The sequence below is a fragment of the Oratosquilla oratoria genome, chromosome 6 (genome assembly GCF_046742065.1).
Source record: "Oratosquilla oratoria isolate Oo_2021 chromosome 6, ASM4674206v1, whole genome shotgun sequence".
In the NCBI taxonomy this organism is placed as follows: domain Eukaryota; kingdom Metazoa; phylum Arthropoda; class Malacostraca; order Stomatopoda; family Squillidae; genus Oratosquilla; species Oratosquilla oratoria.
Genome location: NC_134782.1, coordinates 41,868,766 through 41,895,588, shown reverse-complemented (window position 1 = coordinate 41,895,588; position 26,823 = coordinate 41,868,766). Strand labels below are relative to the sequence as shown.

At 40.3% G+C, this 26,823-nt stretch overlaps 1 protein-coding gene across 1 annotated transcript in view; it reads left to right on the top strand.

Annotated features, from left to right (window-relative positions):
* Positions 1 to 988: 988 nt before the first annotated feature.
* The window catches only part of LOC143026447 (uncharacterized), a 39,460-nt gene continuing 13,625 nt past the window's right edge, over positions 989 to 26,823 (top strand). The window contains exons 1-10 of the mRNA XM_076186846.1: positions 989 to 1,406; positions 9,644 to 9,816; positions 10,737 to 10,811; positions 10,941 to 14,144; positions 16,031 to 16,228; positions 16,338 to 16,478; positions 19,321 to 19,460; positions 20,419 to 20,555; positions 24,144 to 24,283; positions 26,248 to 26,398. Coding sequence (XP_076042961.1) covers positions 1,148 to 1,406; positions 9,644 to 9,816; positions 10,737 to 10,811; positions 10,941 to 14,144; positions 16,031 to 16,228; positions 16,338 to 16,478; positions 19,321 to 19,460; positions 20,419 to 20,555; positions 24,144 to 24,283; positions 26,248 to 26,398 — 4,618 coding nt within the window. The 5' untranslated portion in view covers positions 989 to 1,147. The remainder of the gene's footprint in view (positions 1,407 to 9,643; positions 9,817 to 10,736; positions 10,812 to 10,940; positions 14,145 to 16,030; positions 16,229 to 16,337; positions 16,479 to 19,320; positions 19,461 to 20,418; positions 20,556 to 24,143; positions 24,284 to 26,247; positions 26,399 to 26,823) is intronic.

Sequence of the window (26,823 nt, the reverse complement as noted above, 5' to 3'; positions counted from 1 at the left end):
ATCAACTAAAATAATTCTATTTTCAAATATAAATGTACTGTCAGATTTGAACTCTTGTTGGATCCCAGGATAAACATGCACTCGCTTGTTCAATTATTTGTCTGATTCGAAATCACAACGGATGTCTCATACGTCATTCCGCTAAGCTTTATCTATCATGTCTTTCCGTGACGCAATAATTATGCGTTCGATCTAGAGCTATCGTGTTAGCAACCACGACCTCAGATTGGACCTAAATAAACACCCATTTGAAAAAAAAGTCCAATCAAATGTTGAATTCCGTTTTCATTACCGTTCGTATATATCAGTATACATTTCTTCTACATGATTTTGAAAAACTTAAATGAAACAGAAAAATACAGGCCAAGAAATACAAATATACTATTTCAACCCATCGCATTGCGACGAGTGAAGTTTAAAAAATGTCGATATGTATGCTTGAATTTATTTGCCAATTGTTATAACGCAAAATCGCCTCTTCATTGAACTCTAGTAACCTCGCTGTGACTTCAGTTTTGCTTGAGATCACCTTCGAAGGAGACCACTTTGCCACCACCTCACTGCCCCGACCCCCAGTCGGTAGATATTTTCCCATTTGAATAGGCTATTTTACCATTTAGATTGAATTATGTTGTGAATGACTACAAAGAATATTTATCTATAATAAGTGCAATTCATTTGTGTTGTCTGTTTTTTCCCAAAGCTAACATGTCAGCGCATTTTGTCGGTCAATCAACTCATTTCAAATAATGAACGAACAAATAAACGAAAAATTATTTCATAAAGAACTTAAAATTAATTATATTTAATATATTTCATTATCATGTTGTGATATAGAGGAGACAGTGTATTTGAATTACACATCAATCATGAAGCTCTTATGAAGCCAACGTCGACAGATTCAAACGAAATTAGTAAAATGCGTGATACTTAGCACGCACGTTCGAAATTATAAGTGTGTAACGTTTGGTATAATCATAATTTGGAATGATTTTGTGGAATTTATTGACATTAAGGCGAATAACAGTTTCCAGTATTTCAAGAGACTATGGACATTCGCAAAATACCTAAGCTGAATTGATGGCAAACAACAGTGGTGCCCTCTTACTGCTGTTCAGGGAATCTACATCCGGGACCTGCAAGTGTGATGGCTGCCGTGAGTCAATCGCAATCTACTGAGAACACACGGAACTATGACGCAGCTAAAGAAAATACTGTGGCCCCAAAAGAGAGCAGTGTTGAGGATGTGAACGACAATGGGAAATTATCTACGGATAAAGAAACCCAGCAGTTCAAGATTGTAACGAACGAGAAGAGACATAAAGATAGTTACAAAAATCTCCCCGGGCTACTTGTGACGTCGATGAATACAAGTGGAACTTCAATGGATTCAAATTTCTCGCCAGGTATGGGATTGTGTGATAGTTCCACAAGCCCTCACGGGCTTGTTTATTTCATGTGACCCAATCGCCTGTGCGTTTTCGAGGTCGATAAAGTGAAACAGTCTGAGCTTTCCCCGCGAGCTGGATGGGTGCAAGATACACTTGACATGACGCCGTTTGTTGGGGAGCCCCTGCCACTAGAGTTCTAATTATTGACTCGTGCCGTAGCGTCAGTTTGAGGCTTCGTATATTATTGTCCGTGACGTGTCATTCGTTTTAGAAAGCTGATAGTATTTTGGCGATTTGAAATAATGTGAAAGGAATCCACGACAGTGGAATGTGATGTGGGATGCGGTGAAAAGTGGGATTGGCCACGGGCATCGTGTTGTCCCATGTAACTACAGTTGTAATAAGGTAGACCTTGTGATTGGTGTTCTTCTTGTGTTATTGTGTCTCTTGAGTGGCAAGGACTTTTGTCATGGATTGTTGAGTGATTGTATTTGTTTTGTAACCAGGGTTGTTTTTACATAATACATTACATTTCCACAGAATGTTGTGGTTTATTATGTGTAGTTAATGTGATAATGTTTTAGGCTAAGTTGGTACAGTTTATCACTAAAGGTTTTGAACTCTTCATGGATAAACCTATTGTACGAGAACCTCTTGATCTGTGTTTCTGAATATTTTTCCATGCCCATGGCAACTGTTTGGATTCTGAGAACTTATTTGCAAAAAAAAAAGCTTAATTTTATGTAAAAGGCAGTTTAGGCAGTGTGTAGAGAAAATTCTTTATAATTATGCCAGGAAGCTTATTACTAAGGTTGATTGTTAGGCCTATTGTTTTTATGCACAATAGAGGTTTCTAAGGATAGTTCAGAGGGTTTTTAGATAATTTTACACAACTGTGTAGCTAACTGAATTTGGAATGGTAAGCCAATACTGGTTCAGTAAATTGTCATTAAATTTCAGCAAGAAGAGACTTTACACACTAATCTCATTTGTGTTTGAGTGCATAAATTGAAGATGATGCTGTGTAGTAGAGATGTACACTGTAGAGGTACTTGTTATATTTGAAATGGGGATGGAATAAGATTGATCAATCTCAGATGTAGTGAAAAGTGGGAGCTTATGAACCAATTTGTCAAGTCTTAACATTAGTTAATGGTACAGTTTAACATCATTAAAATATAATTTCAAAATGCATGCATAGTTTGACACTTATTTTAAAATGTAACCATAATAAGAAAGATAAAGGATATGGAATGCAGTTCTATAGAGATGATGCAGGTGCTTGTAATGGTTTTCTCCACTGCCACGTGAATATATTATGAATTTTCATGAAATACATTTATTTCATACATGGATAACCAGACATGAATGTGAGCCAGGAACAGAGTCTGTTTTTGTGTTTAATATCTTGTGCTGATCCATTTTTCATGTGAATAAAGGGGTTTTATTTGTAGATTCATCGTGGGTGTGAATAAAACATGCTTATTCACAAGAAAAATTGATTGTCGCAAGATTTCAAACAGTAATGCTATCTAGTTGGAGTGCTTTTCATGAAAGATGCCGACAAGATTGATGAGTTAAACACATGTGAGGACGGAGCTTTTATTTGTACAACGTTTAGCTTATTACAGCTTTTTCAAGTATATATGTACTTGAAAAAGCTATAATAAGCAAAACGTCATACAAATAAAGGCTCTGTCCTCACATGGCATTTAACTTGTTAGTTGGAGTGCTCAACATATTTTCATGTTATATCTGATTGGAAAGTCAAGTATTGTTTATAATGTAATACCACAACTTTTGGTTGGTTTGCCACCTTCAGACCACCCCAAGTGCCCTGAGATATATTTTTTGCTGTTACATATCATTCGTAGCCATTGTAATTCAGTTTGAATTATCAAATTTTATTTACTGCTTAAATCTATAAAAACATTATAGTAATACTTTATCACACAAATGCAAAACAGTACTGCTTTTGTTTACAAAGAAATTTTATATTGTGCTGCCTACTTCAGCTGTGACATGTATAGTCAGATATAGACACATTGTGATGACTTGTGCTAATGGGATTCCATGCAGAGATGTTAAAGCTAAAGTATAGGAGTTTGCTGGATATGAGGAGTATAATTATTGGGGGCTGGTTTCATTGCTTCATCATCTGGTTTTCCAGTTCCTTAAAGATTGCATTCCCATGTCAATAAATCTATTGAATTTTCAGCTTCAGCCCATGTTGTACTTGGGAAAATGCAGTCTTGCTGAAAGGGCAAAGGAAACCAGGATCCATACTCTAATGACAACTTTGTCTTCCTTGTTGATGTTGTTGCTATCAGTCTTTTCAGAATATGTAGGTTGTCTTTATTGCATCAATTCTTGGTTCAAGAGGCTACAGTTTTACTGGAGGGAGAGAACCTGAACACTTTCATTAATGTTAAGGGACTGTGACATGGTGCTTATCAGTAGTTCCTTGAAGGGCAGCTTTATGCTGATGAGGTAGCCCTTGGCATCTGAAATAAAGTAACAGTCAAGCTGGCACATAATAGTAGGCAGTTCAGGTTCTTCCTCTTCAGCACCTGTGTTTATTATATCTGCAGCATTGCCATACATCATGTCAAGATTATGCATTCTCAGATGGCTAGGAAGTCTGTCAATCATTTGTCATTATTATGTCTTGTTTTGTGAGGTGTGTCTAGGAGCTGTCAAAAACTATATCTGTTGCCAACATTGCAATTGTGTGAGATGACACTTTCATGTTGAATTTTTCTTGTTGGATGAGTTTTAAGAGGAATGTTAGTGGACTTCTTTGAATCCATGTTAATTTGGTGATTAGGTATGTGTTCCATTTCTTTTTGGGATCCATAAGTCTATAAAGTGGGGAGGTTGAGATCTGCAAGAGGATAGGTTCTCAGTGGAGGTCTTGTATGTCCATCTCCAGGTTGTTAGGAAACCATTGGGATTGTACCCCAGGTGTATTTTGATACTGGTAACTATACTAATACTATGTGAAATGATAGTATCACTACAGGAGGCACTATTTCCAGGCCCTACTGCAACTGTCAGTTGGCCATTGGGTTGTGCTTAGGCAAGCACTTTTATCACATGATACAAGAATGACTGCAAACATGTTTTCTTGCTTGATGAAAGATTATATTATTCTGATCAGCCATCAGTGTCATATTTAAAGGCCTCAGCCATTGTTTCATTGCTATATGGATTTTGCACACTGACAGGTCATTAGACTAAACTTAATGAAAGTATAGTCCTAGAGGAAGTGCTTTGATCATGCCCTAGATGTTTGGGTTTTCCAATATGTTGATGACATTCCAATGGTGTTAATGAGAAGTTACTATTTGAAAAATCCAGCCTTCTTGAAGTATTTAGATTGATATGAAAAATTGTCATTAGTATTTATTGATACATTACAATTTACATAAATATCAATTGAAGGAAATCTAAAGTATGATTAGATCACATGCACATGGACTATCATATGAAAGGATTGTATCCTTATTGATTAGTTGTTTATAAAAGGAAGAATTTGATACAATGTCAGGCCATGAAAATTGGAAAAAATAAAGACTTTAAACTTGAGCTAAAGTGAATGTTATAGCAAAAGTTTTTATTTGATGGGTCGTTACAATTTTGGAGATAGGTGCATCAGTTTTATATCTTGTGATACATCTTTTGTAGTGTGAGGTACCATGTACTGTACTTCATACTTGTTCCTGGGGGGAAGATGTGGATTTTCTTGAAGCGAGATTAGGGCAATATGTATATTTATTTTCCAAGACTCCATTTTAGGTCATAAGTCATGCATTTCATTTGCAAATTATGGCTAAGGATTGTTGTAATTTTCTTTTTATTTCTGATTTGGCTTCATTCATAGTCATTGTTTTTTGTAATGTTTCAGTAGGCTCAGTTTCTTCTGTAGTAGATTTTGCAGTCAATCTTGTTTAGAAGTTATCAGTGTTTGAGTGTATGAAGAAAATTCATGGAATTAATCATATATCTAGTATTTTCTAAGAGAATCTTTCATTAATTACTGCAGTATAAAGTATGCTGCTCCATTGTTAAACACATTGTTGTCAGTTTCTGTGGTGTGTGTACTGTAGTTATATGCTTACCTAACTGCATCATTGGACATCTAGAGTGTAGGATGCCCTGTCTCATATTATAATTCATGTCACCCTTGGTAATGTCAGTTTGTCAAGATAGTAGAGTTCCCCAATGCTTTTTTTTGCATGCTAGTTTGCAGGCAGAATGTAACATGTGGCTGTGGTCCAATTTGGGAAGTGGAATTTATTTCATGGACCACCTTGATATGGGGGTATTGATCCCAACCATGAGTATCAATTGTTTTGTATGCAATCAGTGTTGTAGTGGATTTGGCTTACCCACCCACTCCCCCTAAGGTCACAGTTTTTTTTATATAATGGAGATTAGTCATCATTCAAAAGAATAGCCGACTTCTTGACATGAATGTGTGGTCTTACTATTTTGTTTTATAACTGAAACTGGGGAGAAGGATTACTTATGGGAGAGTGAAATAACTGGGCAGCGGCCAGAAAATTTGTCTGTAAGAGAGTTCATTTTTATATTTAGGTTAATTGAAGTTTGGTTTGTAAATGGAATGGGTTAGGAGGATTTTGTTTTACAGAGTAAGATTACTTTGCGGCATCTAGTAAAAGGAATGTGTATTGTGGTGTTATGAATGCATTAGTTTTATTGTCAGTACTGTAGGTACTTTTGATCCCTATGCAGCTCTTGAGTCACCCAGTATTGAATATAGATTAGTCTTTGATAAAAATACTTTATCACTTTTTTCATTAACTTGTCCTTTAACATTGGGCATGGAAACTATTTTACTTCTTTTAGTCTGTGTTGGTATTTGAATTGCTCCTGTGATTATGGGAAGGTTGACAACCCATCTCATGGCAATATCTAAGGAATTTATACTTATTTGTACCAAGACTTGTGTATTTAATGTCTCATTTAGACAAAGGCTTAGCTTGTTCTTGTTTGGTTGGGCCACACCCACTTACCAGTATGGTGGTGGGTGTGGTCATACTTGAAAGAGCAATGACAACTAGACTGACATGTGAGCTTCATACCCAGTTAGATTAACAATTATGCATTATGGCTGATAGAAAACTCATTTTGTTGTATCCTATACTAGATGCAAATTTGACATTTGAATTGTTGTGGGACCGACTGGGTACCTGGAAGTGGTCCCGCAAGGTGCATGTCAGAATCTCCTTGCTATGTCTTCAAAACCTGTTAACACCCTCACCTCGTATCAGGGGGTGCAGTCCCAAGAGGCTGATGTACTCGGGTTTAGTTTTTTCCAATAGAGAATGTAGCTATGCTTTTGTGCAAACACTGGTGATTTTTTGTTGTATTAGTGCTGTTTATGTTTTGCAAACTGATGCAGCACTGCTTGTTCGTAATTCCATTAACCCCTTGAATATGATGATGCTTATGTAGACGTCATGAGGTGTGAGTGAGTATATGAGGATGCTAGTGTCTGATTCCTGATTATATTTTTGTAGTTAGCTGAGTGACCCCCCTTATTCTGTGAGCAGGCTTGATCACTTTTCAGTGGTTACAAACACTCTGGGTGAAAAAACTTGTATAACAGCTGTAACTTCATATTTTATAATGCTCATATTGTGATGCATCATTGTATGTCAGGCAGCTAATGTGCACACGATTATTTGACTCTTATTGAAAAGGTTAATGTTTGTATTATGATTAGGGTTTTTGGCTGAGGTTTGCAAGTTAAGTCCAGTTTGTGTGAATTGTTTAGTGTTGGTGAATAGTGCATTTTAAGGGGATCATCCATTAGAAAATCGAACTTTTTTAGTTTGGGGTGAAAGTGCCTGAGATTTTTTCCTAATAACTGTCTTGTCTCAGAGAAGATACCACCGAGTTTTCAAGTCATTTATGCTTATACTTTTTTTATTGTAATTTTATTTTTTATTTTCGAGGCGTAATTTTTGAAAATTTTGAAATTGATTCAGAGGATAGACTTTTGACTGGATGTTGATTATTTTTTGTCTTTATAATGGGCTAAGATAGATGAAGAAACGGAGGCAGATTTATGATGTTCTGATCAGTCTGTTATGAGAAAAAAAAATCCAAAGTAAGTTGATGAAAAAAGCAAAAGACGAAAAACAAAACAAAATGTATATATGAAAAAAATCCTACTAGTCCTTGACAGAAGGACATAAATCTGCCTCCAAATGTTCTCCCAATTATGCTGAATCTGAAAAAGATTTGCAGTTAAAAATCAGTGGAGGCGTTTTGGATATGAATCAAGTTAAATGTGCAAAAATCAAGTTTTTCAGGAATGAGCGTCATAGTTTTTTTGTTCATGGTTACTGGTCCCCTTTCATCATTTAGGATGTTATGGTGTTGAAAGGGTATCATAGGCACAACCCTACTCTTTGTTGCCAGCTTTTGATTAATTACAGGTTTATATGATGAATCCAGTTAGTATCCACCAGGGTTATATTGCACTTTTCCTTTTCTTGGCGCGATGCATCTTTGGCGACAGACAATCTTTATCTGCTATCCTAAGCTGTTTTATGGCATCACTGGTTGTTGTCCCTCTTGCTGATGGCATATATGCAAGTTCATAACCAAAGATGTGGTTCAGAACTGCAACTTGAGCACAGAATTGAAATCGAGCTGCTGATGCAAACTTCCTCTTCGAACTCAAAGCCCAGATCTTTGCATGGAAGCTTTCATTTTGGTTTTGTGTCCTTCCCTTGAGGCATTTCTCTAAAAGCTCTGTAGAGGTGAGGTCTTGATATATCGCCAGGATGGATTTCCGCTTCTCAGTGGGAATCTTCGCCAGGAACGGCTTCTTGACTCTGTGAGACTCGGGTTCCTCTTGCCTGGCTAGTGCTCTCTGGAAAAAAACACCACGAGTCTTCTCCCTTAGGACAGTAAGAATGCAATGGCTTCTCATCTGTGCTGACAGAATGCAGGTAGGAGGCCATGATAGCTTTACACATTGTCTGAACGTCGGTATTCACACAATCACGTATTGCCTTCCCATAATACTGTGTCAACTGTCACAGCATCTGTCAAAATTTTAGCTTGTATGCTATTATTTATCATACAAAAGCATAGATATTGTGCAAAATACACAGCTTTTGTTAGCAAATATATGTAACAACAGAAAACGTAATATGCAGTACACAGCGCACATGACCCAGCCACAGTAGGGTGGGGGGTGCTGTATTATATTTTTTTTAGATAGTAAAAATCAAGATAAGCTTCCATACTCAGCCACGATATAGCTTATGAGTAACACTTTTAGAGGAAATATTTTCAGTTTTTTTTTTTTCGTGATTTTCTGATGGACGATCCCCTTAAATGGACATGAGTGGTATTTGTTGCATTGGCAAGATGTATGTCAGTGTGGGTCTTGTGCTTCGTACATTGGGCTGGTGCTGGAGTAGGTTTTGCTGTGTCTTTGAAGCTCCAACCTCTTCCCATTGCCTTGGTGATACTACATGAAGAAGCAGCTTCTTGTTATCACTACTCTTGCATGTCTAGGTAATGTGGGTGGAGTATTCTAGGAATAGATTTTTGGGTGTGTGTTGGGTGGTATCTTTTGGGAGTTGAATGTGGGGAGAGGGTCAGTTGCTTTGCAGATATTTAGGCCATAAGGATACTATAACATTGTTCCATAGTAGCTTGAAGAAAGTATAGAGAGCATTGAGATACCAAAGGAGCTAGGTAAATGTCTCGAGCAATTCCCCTTCAGCAAAGTAAAATAGTTGACATTAGACTCTATGTAGATGACAGGAAGCAAACAGGTGTGAAGAACTGACATTCCATGTATTGTACAGAGATGCTAGTTCATTGAATATATGTATATATTAGGTGTATTTATTTTTGCATAGAGTAGTAGATATACAATGCTGTGGATTTATATAAATTATGGTTCTAGATATTGAAATAAATTGCTTTTAACAAGTTTCATTAAATTCTCTTGACAATGAGTTATGGTAACAAGGATAGGACATAGATGGCTGCTTTTCTTGTTCTGTGCTCCAGATCTGAAAGTAAGGGCCAGTAGTACCTAAACAAGGTCAAATCTTAATGTTTAATTTATTATAGTCTGGAAGGGAAAAGTCATACTCATTGTAATGATACATTTCAGAATAGTAAGGATGCAAGTATATATGTTTGTTGTAGTATAGGTGAAGACATTACATTTAATAAGTTCTTTTCCTTTCTAGAACCTCCTCTATGCAGTGCAGAATCTGGGCCTTTAGATACAAGTGAGGCATTGGGATCCAAGAATAGCAGCAACAACTATGAACATAACCATCGCCACCACCACAAGAAGAAGAAGCACAAGGAGAAGGATAGAGAAAAGGAAAAATCCCATCATAAGAAACACAAACATAAGGTAAGTTCCCCTCTTTTCTTTATCTTTCCTTGAGTGTGTCTGTCTGTGTGCTTGTTCTACCTAATGGTAGTAGACAGTAAGAGAGCTAAACTTGTGGGGTCCTGTTTCTTCTCCAATTATTATACATATACCAAAGGCTTTTTCCCCCTTTACAAGGGAGGTAGCCAAAAACAAAGGCATTATACCTCATTTTAAATCCATGTATTTTTCCAACTTGGGATATATCATCATTCTATGATATTTCATGAGTTTACACATCTGCATGGAAATTCATTTTTCCCTGTCCTTCAAGCATCGGAGCCTTTTCTACTTGTTCTCAGAATCTTGTATGTGTTCCTATTGCAAATTGAGAGATTTTGTCAATTTTGTCCATGCCATCAGTGATCTGAACACTGCAATCTAGTCCTCTCTTTGTCTTCAGTCCTTCAATGATATCAGGTCTAATACTTCTAGTCTGCACAACTTGCCTGCAAGGCTGAGAATCATTTGGTTACTGCTCTTTGTGTTATCTTGTTCCTGCTTATATCTTTTGACTTGGCAACTTCCCTTATGAGGGGGGAAAACATGGTATATAAATAGATAGCTTACATCTTTTACTTTATCCATGGAGTGGAAACCCACCTTTGTTCTTCAGCAATCTGTACGTCTTCCACATAGTCTTACTGGTACGTTTGTCAGATGGCAGGTTATCCATCATCATTTCTCCCAGATCTTCCTCCTCTTTTGCCATTATAATTCTAACTTCCTATTGAATAATTCAGTGGGTCTTTTTTCTGTTTCATATTCCTAGTACTTTGCCTTTTCTGGCCCCCTAGGCATGTATGTTTTCTAAATAACTTCTCTCATGATCTTTGTGTTGTCTGCAAATATTTATGCAAAATAACCATTTCTTGGTTTTAAAATACTGCTTCTACCTCAAGGACAGGGATAATGAACTGAAGACCCGCTGGAGTGAAGGTAGCAGTGGGGGTAATTCTCCTCAGCAGCATGATGAAGTAAGTATTAGCTAAACCCTTCCAAGCAGTGTCCTCATGTTGAAGATATGACATGCCCGTAGGGTGCCTTGACTGCTTTTGTTTGTGTAAGTTTCAGGTTCTTATGCCTTTGTTTATTTCTTGTTCCAGGAACGAAGCTACACTCCACCTGTAAATCCAGATATTATACCTTCTGGAAAGAAGGACAGTTCACATTCTAGGCTGAATTTAGATTATCCGGCAAAACTATGCAGTGAAGTGGACCAACGATTAGCCATTCCACTCCAGTCACACACATCTCAGCCCCAGAAAGCCTTAGGAAGCCTCAGGTCAATAGAGTCCCCACCATTATCGTCTCCAGGAGTACCCCTTCTGCCTTCAATGACCTCAGGGATGAATTTTAATTCTCCAAGGTCCCCTGGAAATTACAATTTTGCAAGGACTTCAAGATCTCCTAGGACAACCCCCACGCCAGGGTCACCTCACACCCCGCCCAGGTCTCCTCGTACACCTCCTCCTCCAAAATCCCCACATACGCCTCCACCAAGATCACCTCGCACTCCACCACCACCAAGATCCCCAGATTCACCACCACCGCCTCCCAAGTCACCGGTATCGCCAAGATCTCGCTCACCACTCTCAAGGTCTCACTCGCCAACTAGGTCTTCACATTCACCTACTCCATTGTCTCCTCATTCTCCTCCACATTTTTCACATGTGTCATCGCATACATCATGCCCCATATCACCAAGTATTCAGCCACAAAGGCCAAAGCAACATGCATCTCTAACACTGCCTCTTTCAAACTCCCCACCAAAGCCTCAACATACTTCATCACTCATTCCTTCTCATAGTTCAACACAACTTGAATCCGGGTTTCACAGTACACCTCCCCCACCACCAATATCACCAAGTAGTACTCCACCACCCCTGCCACCACCACCACCGCCTCCACCTCCTCCACCAAAACCACCTCAAACACCCCCACCTCCTCCTAGACCTCCTGAGGAACCTCCACCTTGTCCAGCTTCCCCAAATACTCCACCTCTCCCTCCAAGATCACCAGATACCCCTCCTCCTCCACCAAAGTCGCCAGAAGCCAGCCTTCCTCCAAACCGATCTCCAGGCTGCTCGCCACCACACCCAAGTTCCTTGAGTGCTCCCCAAACAAAGCCTTCAAGTACTGCAATACTTCCTTGGGTCTCTAAGCATTCCTTACCTAGTTTTGCAGAAAATTCGGTGATGTCCGTTTTACCAAATTCTGTTCATTCACCAAACCCACCCCATCCCCACTCTTCCCTGATGCCTCCAATGTATAGTCCAGAAACACACACAAGTATAGAATCACTAAATACATCAGATTCCAATCGAACACAACCCACAGAATCTCCACCAGTTCAGCATTCAAAGAACATGGATATATTGGAGAGCAGTTACAATAGTAATTTATTCAAACAGAATCCTCAGTCTTTATATCCAAATTGTCATCTTTCTGATTTGCATAACGCTGTAAGAGACACCCCTGGATCTCCTCATTACTCAGACTCAAGGGAAGCTAGCTTGGAGAGGGACACTCCTTCTCCTCTTCCGGATTGTACTCTAGAATGTCCAAAGTCCCCTTCACCTCAGTATGGTTCCCCATCGTCATCACGGTCTCCATCACCATCCCCAATTTCACAATCAAAGGCAGTGTGTAGTGACCTTGCCCGAAGTTTCCCCTCAAGATCAATAATTCCCAAGAATCAAAATATTGCCCCTGCCCCTGTCTTGGAAACCAGCAGCAAAGTCATGAGGCTGGACATTTTGTCACCTCGAAGCCAGGACAGCAAGTCACCATCCAGAAGTTCACAACAGGACATCCTCTCGCCATCCAGAAATTCCCAGCAGGATATACTCTCCCCTAGATGTTCACAGGAGCTGCTCTCTCCAACAAGAATGGATATCGCCTCGCCTCCTCCAAGTAGAAGAAACAGCCTAATGTCTCCAACTCACTCAGTCAGGCACATAATGTCACCAGTTCAGTCTCCCAGGTCACGTTCCCCTCCTGTTAATCCAATACCCAAGAAAATTGGCCCAAAGAGACCAAGAAGTCCCATGGACTTGCCAGTACCAAGATGGAGGAAGGAGCCAAGTCATAAAGAAAGAAGAGCATCAACTTCCTCTGACATAGTTCAGAGGGTGACTATCCCTCCGTCTGCTGAACAGCTTAGAAGATTTAGTGAAGATGATTTCCATGAAATGAAAGAAAAGATGGCTGCAGCAGAGGCTGGTCATGATACTGCAGAAAGTGGTTTTGACGAGGGTAGTGATGTCTCCCCTGAGCATAAGGCTGATGTCAATTTTAAGAGTGGTTCAGTTGGATCGTTAAGAGCTACTACAGACTCTAAAGTTAAGAGTGAGGAAAAGAGTGTGCCAAAGCTTGATTTTAAGAGTGTAGTTTTAGATGAGTTGTCTAAGTTTGCTGTAGAGGGTGATACATCTATTTACATTGGCCAGAATAAAGTGAAGGTGGAAAGTGAAGACATTTGTGAATCCATTAAACAGGAGGATCCTTTAACACCAACAAAGTCCGAATCCTATATTAAGACATCACTGTTGAGAAAACCTCCAACATCATCAAAGAAGTCAGATCCACCAAAGAATGCAGAAAATATTGTGAAACCAGTTAATGTGGAATTGAAACACTTGGTTCCCACATCCCCAACTAAACCAAATGAGGAACTTAACTTGCTACCAAAGAAAATTGTGGAAAATAATCTTAATATAAGTACAGATAAAACTGAAACTGTGAAAGAGAAAGTGGAGGGACATCCTATGAACGGGACTAAAGTCAGTGATCTTGAGCAACCCAAAACGAGTTGTTCACATTCAAACAGCAGTAGCAGAAGCAGTAGTACAAGCCGGTCAGGAGAGAAAGGGAAATACAAGTGTGAAAAAAGTTCCACGCCAAATAAACTGTGTGCTTCAAAGTCATCTAGCAGTGGAAGTGGTAACAGTGGTAGGAAGTATGAGTGCGTCAAGTGTTACAAACGGAGTAAGATTAAGCGTTACAACATAGGTGTTCAGTGTCGAAGAGACAAGTCTGAGGCAAAGCCCTCCCCTTCTACACCATCATCCTCCACCAGTTCCCCCTTCACACCAATATTTCCAAAGGTAGACTATGGTTCAAAGCACATTTCACTTGCAAGACCACCATGCCACGGGAAGCCTGGGCTCGAAAAGTACAAGTATGGACATTTCATGCATATTGAAACTTACCCGAATGGGGAAGCAACAATTGTACACATGTATCAAGATGAAATTGGGCACCTTTCTGATGAAGAAATGGAAGAGCTTGCAAAGGAGTTCCTTGAGGTAGGTTGTATATCTTTTAGTAATTGTCAGCTTTTTTCCACATACTCTTTAGTTGTAAAATTGTTTCATTATTATAAGAGGAAACTGAAATTATTTGTTTGGTGCCCCTGTTTTTATGCAAGTTAGAGTTACAGAAGGAGGAAGACTTTCATGGTAGTTATGTTCAATTTAATTCAGAAGAGATGAAATGCTAGCAGTTTGTTACAGGACTTCAGATATTTTGTCATGAGTAGAATTGTTTGGGCAAGATGCAGGGATGACCCATCATCCAGGAGGAGCTAAGAGGGAGGGAGATGTGGTGAATGAGAGTGGAGTATGTGGGATGAAATGGGTGGGAGTGGATTTATGCCTTTGACTTTGGCTACCTCCTTTGTAAGTGGGGAAAAAAAAGGGTGTATGTATGCATGTGTGTGTGATCAGATTGTTGGGAGTGAGACTGTATATTTGATTGTGGAGGATACTGTTTTTTGTAGATTGTGAAACATGTCATTTTGAGACCCAGGATATGGGTTTTCTGTTTTGACATAGATGGTTATTTGGGGTTGGGGTTTTTGCTAGTTTGCTTGTGTAACCCATATATGTGTTGCTGGTCTTAAGTCTTCTGGAGATCACTATAACACTGAATAAAATTATTAGGCACCTTGGGCTGGGGTTCTAGCTAGTTTTCTCATGTAACCCATAATTATGAGTTGCTGTTCTTAAGTCTCCTGGAGATCACTACAACACTGAATAATATCATAAGGCAGCCACTTGTGACTACTAGTTTTTTGTATGTTTTGGTTAGAACTGGCCCTTTTTGGGACCTTAGGTTGGGTGCCTCTGGTTTAGGGTGATGGCTATACATATTGAGGAATTTGTCTGGAGTGATGGAAGTTTTGTTGTTTTTGTGTTAGATTGCCCATCCAGTTTTGTGTTTAAACCAGTGTTAGTGTTATAGTTTGGCGAGATAGGTTTTGGTTTTGAGGCTAGTGTGTTATTTTAGTGTTGTCTTAGCATAGATGATGACCATATTCATTTCAGACATAAAAAGTAGATTAGCCTAAGTTTTCACTGAAGATTTCTTGGTTTTAAAAGGATTTGGAGAAAAAAAGAATGTAGCTACATCTTGGTATATTCACCTCGCATGGCTTACATTGAATAGCTGTGTTTCTGTGTTCTGGTTCCCTTGTAAGGTGGAATGAAAGAAATCTTCAGCATTTGAAGAACCTATTCAAGTAGGATTTTAAGCCAGTGAATGTAATCTGTAGTGATTGACTAGGAGTTAGTCCGTCTAGCTCCATGCTTGATAACTGAATTATGATTTGAAATCAAGTTAAAAAGTTTTGAAGAGGACTTAATTCTTCACCTTACTCATAGCAATTTGGAAATGTAAAAGCAAGTTCCATTTTTCTTTTTCTTCCTCTTCTTTTTCCTCTTCTTTTTCTTCCTCTTCTTTTTCCTCTTCTTTTTCTTTTGTATTTTCATTTTCTTTTCTTTAAGTATTACGAAGCAGAGAGGGTAAACCTGCTTTGGCTGTTGTGGCCTGCTGTAGAGGTAGTGTGTTTTGCTGCATTACTTTTGACCTAGGCAGGGGTTGGGGGTAGCCCTTCATAAAAAGAAAGAGAAAATTGATAAAAGGGAAATGGGTATGGAATGGATAAAAGGTGGAGGCATGCCTTGGCTGGCCACCTCCCTTATAAAGTTGAAAGGCACTGTTAGTATGTACAAGATGTTACAAAGTACTTTGACTGGTATTTGCCAGCAAATAAGTGCAAATACATTTGAATTCCCTGATATTTTATTGTGTATCCCCAGTCATTTGTCAGGTCTAAATTAGATTTTACCCGTGTAGTATGTTTTCTACGTTTTATGTGCAAGGTTTAACAATTTTATATATTGTGCTGCAGGTTGTATTTTCTGAAGATGATGATGGTCATGCTTACCATGTATGTGGAATAGTTCATGATGCAGCTCGCTACATTCCTGATCTTTTGGATTACATGGCAGAGAAGCACTCCAACCTAATAGTCAAAGCTGGAGTTATTGGACATATTGGCCGAAATTCGGACCTGGAAACTTATACAATGGAAAAGTATCGGGATGAGGTTGGTGAAATCAAGACTTATAGAACCTTTAAATGGAATATATGAAAACCTTTATAAAATTTGATTGGTGATAGTTATTTACGTGTACTAAAATATTTTTGACTGGCAGGTGTATAAGCACTATTCTAATGGAACCTTCAGAACTGGTCCTCTACATCAAGTCAGTGCTGTAGGCACAGTCCATGAAGAGGTTGGAGGATACTTCCCACAGTTAATTAATTTGCTCGAGAGGAATCCTTTCTTGCGTCTGGTAAGTAATTGGCCAAGAATTTATTAGTGATGCTGATTTTATATGTATGTCATTGTGCAGTCAATATTTTTTGACTTAAAAAGCCAGGGATGCGTTACATTGCCCTGGCTGTTCAGTTTATATATGGATGGGATGGTGTGAGAGGTGAATGCAAGGGGAGTGTGTCAGGGATTGGAGATAAGAAAACTGAGAAAAGTGGGAGATAAGCCAGTTGTTGTTTGCTGATGACACTGCTTGTAGCAGGATCAGAGGAGGGATTGGGGAAGTTAGTGACACACTTTGGGAAGATGTGTGAAAGAAGGAAGTTGAAGATGAATGTGGGTAAAAGTAAGGTGGTGAGATGTACAAGGGGAAAAAGTGGCAGCAGATTGGAAGAGAATATTAAGGGAGAGAGACTGGTGGAAGTGGATAGTTTTAGATACTTGGGTGCGAATGTGGCAGGAAAGGGAGGAGTGGAGGTAGAGTTAGAATGTAGATTGAGAGAAGCAAGTAAGTGCCTTGGTGGATTAAAAAGTGTAATGAGAAATACATTTGGAAATGGATGGTATGAGGAGATTGTATGAAGGAGCGATTGTGCCGACAGCACAGTACAGGGCAGAAACATGGAACATAAGAGAGAAAGAGTTTGAATGTGTTTGAGATTAAATGCCTGAGAAGTATGATAGGGGATACTAGGCTGGAGAAAGTGAGAAATGAGGAGGTGAGGAGGAGAATGGGGATGGAAAGGGAGCTGGGAGATAGGGTTGATGAAAAAGTATTGGGATGGTTTGGACACTTGGAAAGAATGAGTGAAGAGAGATTAGTAAAAGATGTGTGGAAGGAGTGAACATGAGGGGTCGACCTAGGATGAGATGGATGGATGGGGTAAAGGGAGCATTGGGAAAGAGTGTAATGTCTGTTGAGGAAGGATGGGAGAGGACAGAAGATAGGGGTGAATGAAGAATGGTTGTGTATGGATGGTGCTGTGATGCATGTGGGGGATGGGGGGTTAGGGAGTATGTATGAGAAATAAATTGACGCAGCCCGAAGGGATTTCTCTTCATCTTCTCCTTTTCTGCATGAAGGGACGGAGAGCGGGAGTCGCCAATTTAACCTCTTTACTCCGGGGCACATCGCATGTCTGGCAGCATTAGCTGCCCGACATGCCAGGCATAAGAGGGGCTGGAGGGCCTCGGTCCAGCACCCTAAGGTTTGGGTCTTTTAATGTGTGTGGATGTGGCACAGATGAGAGTAAAAGGGAAGAGATAGGTAGTATGTTTGTGAGAAGAAAGATGGATGTGTTGGCTTTGAGTGAAACTAAGCTGAAAGGGAAGGGCGATTGTAAGTTTGGGAGTGTAAGTGGGAGGTTATCAGGAGTGAAGAGAGGGCGAGGAAGGGAAGGGGTGGCTATACTTGTAAGTGAAGAGATAGGTAAACGAGTAGTGGAGTGGAAGGAGGTGTCCTCAAGGATAATGTGGATGAAGGTGAAACTGGGAAAGGAGATTTGGGTTTTTGTAAGTGCATATGGGCCTGGGAAAGGTGGTAGATAGAGCTTTAATGGACTATGTAGTGGTAAATAGGATTATGATAGGAAGAGTTAGGGATGTACATGTGCTAAGGGGAGAGGGTGGGGGAATATCAGATAATTTTCTGGTAGAAGATAAGTTGAGAGTGGAGGACAGATGGAGGAAGAGGAAAGGGACAAAAGGTAGGGAGGTGCTTAGAGTGAACTCTCTAAACGAAGGGGAAAAGGAGGAGGAGTACAAGAGGAAGCTGAAGGAGGAGTGGGAGGGAGTGAAGGATAGAGTGGAGGTAGGTGTGGAGGAGGAATGGGGATGGTTCAAGGAGGGAGTCACAAAGTGTGCAAGAATGGTGTGTGGAACAAGAAGGTCAGGAGGAAATAGAAGGAAGGGTAGTGAATGGTGGGATGAGGAAATGAAGAAGGTTGTAGAAGAGAAGAAGTGAGCTTTCACAGATTGGTTACAAAGTAGGATGAGGGAGTCATATGAGACGTACAGGGAAAAGAAAAGAGAAGAAAAAGGTGTATTTTGATAACCATAGAAAATATGATGAAGCCAGTTTAGAGAGAATGGAAGTGACGTAGGTATGACTACAATAAATATAATCAAGATGCCGACGTCGGCATCATCGAGTACCCACTTGCTCCTCGTGCCACCTACGTAGTCACCGTATGGAAGTGGTTAATGAAGTGGCCTTACTGTGGATGTGCTGTGTCTTGCAACACTGCTTCTGACACAGGGCAGTGGACAAGATGCAGGGATGACCCATCATACAGGAGGTGCCAAGATAAGAGGGAGGGAAAAGGGTGTAGGGGATGGAATGGGTGGAAGTGGTTTCTATGCCTTTGTATTGTGGCTAACCCCCATGTAATGGGGAAAAAAGCTTTCGTATATTTGTTAAAAGCCACAGCCACATACCCCCCCACTACCTCCTAATACATCCATTCAGGTAATATATGCACACACAGATCACAAAAATGTTTCTAAGAAGAACAATGCATCTGCAACATCCCTAGGCAATTACCCCCAATCCTCACAAGTGACTAGAAATGTATGGACAAATCTAGTAGATGTGGTCGAATTCACTGGGTGGAGGGGAATGGAGTGTGATGGGATGAAATTGGTGGGAGTGGTTTCTATGCCTTTGTTTTTTGGCTACCTCCCTTATAAGGGGGGGAAAAGTGCCTTTAGTATATGTATGTACTTAAACCTTTGGCAAATGTGAACCAGGGCAACAGATTGATTGGCTTCTCCACAGTTGTCCAGATGGCAAAACTTTTTGTGGGTCACTAGTTTTGTTTGTGTATGACTTATTTTCATGTGATTTTCTGTGATCTTTTCAGGCCATGCCTTGGGGACCACTGTCAATTGTGAAAATGGACTCCCCTCAACAGAGCAATGATGGGCCCATCCTATGGATCCGTCCAGGTGAACAGCTCATTCCAACAGCGGAAATGGGAAAGTCTCCATCAAAAAAGCGAAGGTATTTTTTCATATGTTACATGGGACTTCATTGTACTCCACACCTGCAGTAGATGTTGGGTGGACAAAGGATGTTCAAAATATGCGCACACACATGAATGTACTATCTATTTACAAAAGGCTTCTTGTCCCCCTATAATAATATACCAACAGTGTGTGGATTTGTTTACAGAGCTGTAAGGTACTCAAAAGGCCTTTTCCCCTGTCCAACACTTATCCATAAACTTATTTGTTGCCCTTCCCATACTGGCACCTCATGGTTGAAAGGTCGTCCCTGTTTCCTACCAGTTTGCATGGGACAGAGACAGTACGGCAAGACATGTCACTTCACAGCAGGGCCCAACAGTCGGATCCAGTTTGTCCCCACTACTTCATTATGATGACCCCCTCCCCCCATCCACAAAGGAATTTATGGAGCAGACAAGAAAAAATTTTGGTGGCTACTTCATTTCCTCATCCAGTTATTCTCCACACAATCTTGTCTTTTGGTCTTCCTTGCTCAATGGACATTCCATCATTATCATCGTCATCTTTGGTTTTCTCATTCCCTTATTCCACTAAATTTTATTCTTTCAACTTTCTACTCTTCTATTTTGCTTGCCAGTCATTGCCCATATTTCCTTCAGCATTAGTTCCATTTCTTCATTCCACCAGTTGTGCCTCAATCAGCATCACACGTCACGTGTTTCACAAATCCTGGTCACCTTTCGTGGTCATGTTTAACTTCTCCCTTTCCCTTTTCGGTCCCATATCATCCCAGTTCTTTCATTTCCTCATCACCTCATTTTTCCTTGTGTTTCCCAACATCAGTTACTATTTGTTTATACTATAATTTGGGTATCCCTGACTTCAGTTTTTTTTATGATGTTACATTTGTCTAGAATATTCTAAAAGTTTATTACAAACTTTAAGTTGGATCACAAAGAATTGAATCTAACATTGCATAATCTTGTTTACAGAGGAATAAATGAATTGCAAAGATTGCAGTACTTGCCACGAGCTACAAATGCAAGGGAAATGATGTTTGAGGACCGGACAAAAGCTCATGCTGATCATGTAGGGGCTGGATTGGATCGGAAAACTACAGCTGCAGTTGGTAAGTTTTAAATTTTGTGCATTTGAATGTGTGATGTTTTCTACCTTTATTCCCACTCAATTCTTTCCTCCCTAAATCCTTTCTCACTGCCCATTCATCTTTTTTCAGCCTATTTTTTCCTCCGCCTTTCCTCTCACCCATTCTTTCCAACCCACTCTTTCCCATCTCTCCTGACTCACCTTCCACCTGTCCCATCCCACCCACTCTTTCCTACATCTCCCCAAGTCCCCTCCAAACCACTCTTTTCTACTTCTCCCCTAGCCCCCTCCCACTCCACCCCTCTACCTCCAAACCAGTTCCCTTTCTTGCATTCACTCCCTTTTTCCACCCCCTCCCCCCACAACCCCTATTTTCTCATTAAACATCTCACCCATTTCCTGCCCCATTCCCAACTTTCTCTATTAACCCCCTGTTACCCCATCAATTGTCACCCATTCTACCCCCTTTCCAAGTTGTAATGAATTGTTACCATTCTTCCATGTTATTTTTATTTTTATTTATTTATTTTTCTCTTTTTCTTTTCTTTTCTTCTCCCACCACCCTTTTCTGGCCTCCCTTCTTCCTTTCTTTTTCCCCAGTATAGGGACTCTTGGTACACCTATTAACCAGTCATGCAGCATTCTTGTAATGGGAGATTAATCTCCATTCAAAAAAGAATCCCAGTCCCTTTAAATCATGAACCCCTTCCATACGATGACACCTATGTAGGCGTCGTGAGGCGCAAGTGGGTAGATGAGGATGCCGGCGTCACTGTCTTGATTAAATTTATTTTGTAGTTGTAGCTGAATGACCCCCATACTTTGAACAGGCCTGATCATATTTTGTGGTTATTAATATTCAGAGTGTAAGAGAACAAGTATTACAGCTATAAGTATATGATACAAGTATTGTGATTGTGATATGCTTACAAGGGAAAAGGGGACAAGTGTGAATAGTAGTTTCAGAGGGATTAGCTTGTTGGGAAGGCTTATGGGAGGGTTTTGATTGAGAGGAACAGAGGGAGTAATTGGTGAGGAACAGTGGGTTTAGGACAGGTAGGGATTCCATAGATCAGATTTTTATAGTAAGACACATGTGAGAAAGCTATAGGAAAAGGTAAGGATGTTTTTGGGCTTTTATGGATTTGGAAAAGGCTTATGACACGTTAGACAGGAAGGCACTGTGGGAGGTATTTTAGATATATGGGATAGTAGGAGAGCTTTTAGGAGCTGTCAAGAGTTTTTATGAGAGTAGTAGAGCTTGTGTTAGGATTAGAAATGGAGAGAGTGAGAAGTTTGAGGTAAAGGTGGGACTTTGTCAGAGATGTGTTATGTCACCCTGGCTGGTCAATTTATACATGGATGGGGTGGTGTGAGAGGTAAATGCAAAGGTGGTGGGCCAGGGATTGGATATATTTAAAGAATATGGAGAAAAGTGGAAGATAAGCCAGTTGTTGTTTGCTTATGACACAGCTTGTAGCAGGATCAGAGGAGGGATTGGGATGTTATTGACAGAGTTTGGGAAGATGTGTGAAAGAAGGAAGTTGAAGATGAATGTGGGTAAAAGTAAGGTTATGAAATGTACAAAGGGAGAAAGTGGCAGCAGATTGTAAGTGAATATTAAGGGAGAGAGCCTGGAGGAAGTGGATAGTTTTAGATACTTGGGTGTGAATGTGGCAGGGAAGGGAGGAGTGGAGGTAGAATGTAGGTTGAGAGAAGCAAGTAAATGCCTTGGTGGATTAAAAAGTGTAATGAGAAATAGACATTTGGGAATGGATGGTAAGAGGAGATTGTATGAAGGAGCGATTGTGCCGACAGGGCAGAAACATGGAACATAAGAGAGGAAGAGAGAAGGAGTTTGAATGTGTTTGAGATTAAATGCCTGAGAAGTATGATAGGGGTTACTAGGCTGGATAGAGTGAGAAATGAGGTGAGGAGGAGAACAGGGGTGGAAAGGGAGTTAGGAGATAGGGTTGATGAAAGACTATTGGGGTGGTTTGGTCATATGGAAAAAATAAGTGAAGATAGACTAGTAAAGGAGGTGTGGAAGGAGTGAACATGAGGGGTCGACCTAGGATGAGATGGGTGGATGGGGGTAAAAGGGGCTTTGGGAAAGAGGGGAATGTCTATTGAGGAAGGACAGGAGAGGATAGAAGATAGGGGTGAATGGAGAATGATTGTGTATGGATGATACTGTGATGCATAAGGGGGGAATGGGTGGGGGTTGAGGGAGGTGAGGGAGTATGTGTGAGAAATAGTTTGACGCAGTCCAAAGGGATTTCTCCCCATCTTCCCCTTTTCTGCGTGAGGGGTCACCTATTTAATGTAGTGGCCTTGCTGTGGATGTGTTGTCTTGTGACACTACTTCTGACTAAGGGCAGTGGGCGAGATGCAGAGATACCCATTATCCAAGAGGTGCCAAGATAAGAGGGTGGAGGTGAGTGGAGTGTGGAGTGGTTTTTATGCCTTTGTTTATTGGCTACCTCCTTTATAAGGGGGAAAAAGCTTGTGGAATATGTATGTATGTATTGTACATGTAGCTGATGTTGCCTGCGAGAATTCATATTGAAGTTAAAAAGATATATATATTTTTCTTTCCCTCCTTCCTTTTTACTTTCCTTCTGTTCCATCATGCCTTCCTTATTTTCCTCCCTTATTTCTCCTTGAATGTGTTGGAGACGAGGTGCTTGAGAATTACGATAGGGGTTACTAGGCTGGATAGAGTGAGAAAGGAGGAGGAGAACAGGGGTGGAAAGGGAGTTGGGAGGTAGGGTTGATGAAAGTATTGTGGTGGTTTGGACACATGGAAAGAATGAGTGAGGAAAGATTAGTAAAAGAGGTGTGGAAGGAGTGAACATGAGGGGGTGACATAGGATGAGATGGATGGGGTAAAAGGGGCATTTGGGAAGAGAGGAATGTCTGTTGAGGAAGGACGGGAGAGGACAGAAGATAGTGGTAAATGGAGAGTAGTTGTGTACGGATGATGCTGTGATGCATGAGGGAGAGCGGGTGGGGGATGGGGAATGAGGGAGTGTGTGTAAGGGGATGGGGAAGGGGCGGTTGTCGATTTAATGAAGTGGCCTTGCTATGGATGTGCTGTGTCATGTGACACTGCTTCTAACCCAGGGCAGTGGGTGAGATGCAGGAGATGCCAAGATAAAAGGGAGGGAAGGGGGTGGATGGGAGTGAAGTATGTTGGGGATGGAAAGGGTGGGAGTGGTTTTTGGCTACCTTTCTTGTAAGAGGGGAAACAGCATGTGGTAAGTTTTATGTTTTTACCTTCTATTCTCTTAATTTCTCTTACCTTTCTTCTTTCCTCCTTGCACCCTTATCAGCCTCTTTCCTCCATTCGTTCTCTTTTGCCCTTGCCTTTGACCTTCCCCTTTACCATCCCTCCCTGAGAATTGTTAGTTGTTTAATGGTTATTGCTGTGAACTCTGTAGTATAGAGGGATGCAGATGAAATATATAACACCTATTATACTGCTCAAGCTATCACTGGTTTTATTTTTTGTTGCACCTTAGGCCTACTTTTGGTACTTGCATAATAAGTGTTGTATTTTGTTGTAGTGGCATTGTTGGATATCAAAATTATTTTATTGTTGATTTAGGTGTCCTGAAAGCTGTCCACTGTGGAAACCCATATAATCATAATCGTGTGGTCAAAGACGTTGTAGCCTTTGATGCTCATGACTTCAATGAATTGGTGGAAAAGCTGCAGCTGGATTTACACGAGCCCCCAATATCACAGGTAAGAGATCCTTGTAGTTTCTACCAATGTTGGTTCTGTCTTGTAGGATACTTGCAGCCCCTTGTTCAGACCTTAGGTCACTCAAAAGATATTTTGTGGTGCTATCTATAGTGATTTTAAGGCAGTTTCATATAAAGAGCTCAGTCTTCTATATAGGGGTTATATCTGGGGCATTTATTCCATTTCCAGGTTGGTTCTTTGAAATTGCTGCACTGTTGGATTTTGATCCAAAAATAGGGTTATGGCAAGTCTTGTCTGTTTTGGAAGTGATTTCCCTTTTTTTTTTTTTTTGTGGGGGGGGGGGGCTGGCAAGTTGTAGAGTTTGGCAGCTTATAAAGGAATGTTTGGATTTACATACTAGAAAGTTGGGGAGGGTTATTAGGAGTAGGTCATGGGTGTTTGATAGAAAGGATTTGGAGCATTGTAAGGGATGGGTACATTTGTGATCTTGTAGTTTATCCATCATTTTCATGACCTGTTCTGTGGGGAGGCTTTTGTAGCGAGTGGAGGTATGCTATTGGGTTTTCACTGCAGCCAGTTATTCTTGAGGCCTTTTCATCTTTGGAAAATGTATTTGCCCTCTGAAATGTTAGATTCCATGCTGCAGAAACATTGGTAAATATAGTTCTCATGAGTTAGGAGGAAGGAAGGGTGATGACAGAAGATTGGTGGGGAATGAATAATGGTTGTGTATGGATGATACTATTATGCATGGAAGGGAGTGTTTGTGTGGATAATGTTTTGACGTAGCCAGAATGGATTTCTCCCTGTCTTGTCATTTTCTGTATTAGGGGGTGGAGAGGGCTAAGAATAGGTATGTGCCTCTGACTTGGCTACCTCCCTTATAATGAGGAAAAAGCTCTTGGTATATAGACAGATGGTTTTTACACAGTGAATGTTGCTTTCTGTTGTCCAAAGTGCACGAATACAACTGTGCTTAGTATTCTTAGTTATGTGTTTGCCTTCTCACTAAAGTATGTAAGATGACGTTCTGGCCCTCCAGAGACCAGGTACTGTCCCACCTCCCAAGTGGATATTGGGGAATGGGCATCTATAATAACTTCCCACCAGTACTCCACAGTATCTCCTTACAAAAACATAAACACGCCCTGTTTGCAAAACAAGTGCTCAAAGATCAACTCTCCCAAATCCAGTATATCACCAAATTACCCCAGACTACCTTTACTGAGAAATCACTCCCTTGATAAGCAGGAATTGAGTTCAAGCCAGCATCCAGTGTTGAGGCACTACCAACACGGAATCAACCTAATCATAAATTGCCCTAGATGCAATAACCACGTAAGAAACTGAACACCAGTCATATACTGCCCCACACTCAACCTCCAGACAACAACACAAAATATCTTTCTTGAATGATATATGGGCTGAAGTGGGGTTGCTGCCAGATGCCTGGAGGCTATGGGTCTTGCAGGAGAGACCTAGGACAAGGAATTGATTGATTGTAAGATGTGGAAGTAGTGTGTGTTCAGTTTGAAGCACAGTATTGTTGAATTTTATGTTCATTGTGGGTGTTGATAAGTTAGTTTGACCACTTGGTACTTGTTTGATTTGTGGTTGTCAAAGAGAGAAGAGATGCTGTTATCCTGATTTGTTTTACTGCAGTCTTGTATTTTCTGTGCTTAGCAATAAAGTCATCTACATGTGTTGCATTTGTATTTAGTTTTGGGTGGGAAGATGATAGTGTTGACCTTTGAAGGATTTTGTTTTATAGTCTTCTGGTCCCCAGTAGATGCCTATTTTGAGAAGCTTGGCATTTTCTGCCAGCAGGAATGTTGTTTAGTTTCTTTTCATTGTAAGTTTTGCTGTCTTGGGATACTGTCAAAAACCTTAGTCTCTGAAACTATGTTCTTGTAACTCCCTAGTAGATACACAAACTTGGGGGACCCAAAAACCAATACATACAGTATGCATTGAGTTAAGGTTGACTTTTTTCCAATTTTCAGTGTGTCCAGTGGATAGAAGATGCAAAGTTAAATCAGCTGAGAAGGGAAGGAATACGATATGCCAGAATCCAACTGGCAGACAATGACATATATTTCCTCCCTCGTAACATCATCCACCAGTTTCGCACAGTGACTTCAGTTTGTAGTATTGGTAAGTCTTAAGTTATCATAATTTTTGTTGATGTACCAAATAATAGCGCATACATAAGGGCTTGCCCTGTATACATACATCCACCACACATCCATTCATAACTATCTAAAAGCCATTCATTGCTTCTCTCATCTTAACACCATCGTAAATGGGCCATGGATGGGCATTGGATGTGGGAATGGTGGGTGTATGCTTTGACTTGCTTGGCTTCTCCCTTCTAAAGGAGTTACTAAATCAATTTCACTCCATACACACTTCTGCTCTTCCCACTTTTTTACTAGTCTTTCCTTGTTTGTTCTTAACATACATCTAAACCATCTTGACACTTGTTTGTCCACCCAATCTAACAGCTCCAGGCATTTGGGGCTTTAGTGGATGACAGTTCAATCTGTCTATGCATGTGATGAGCTCATTGAGGTCTTGGA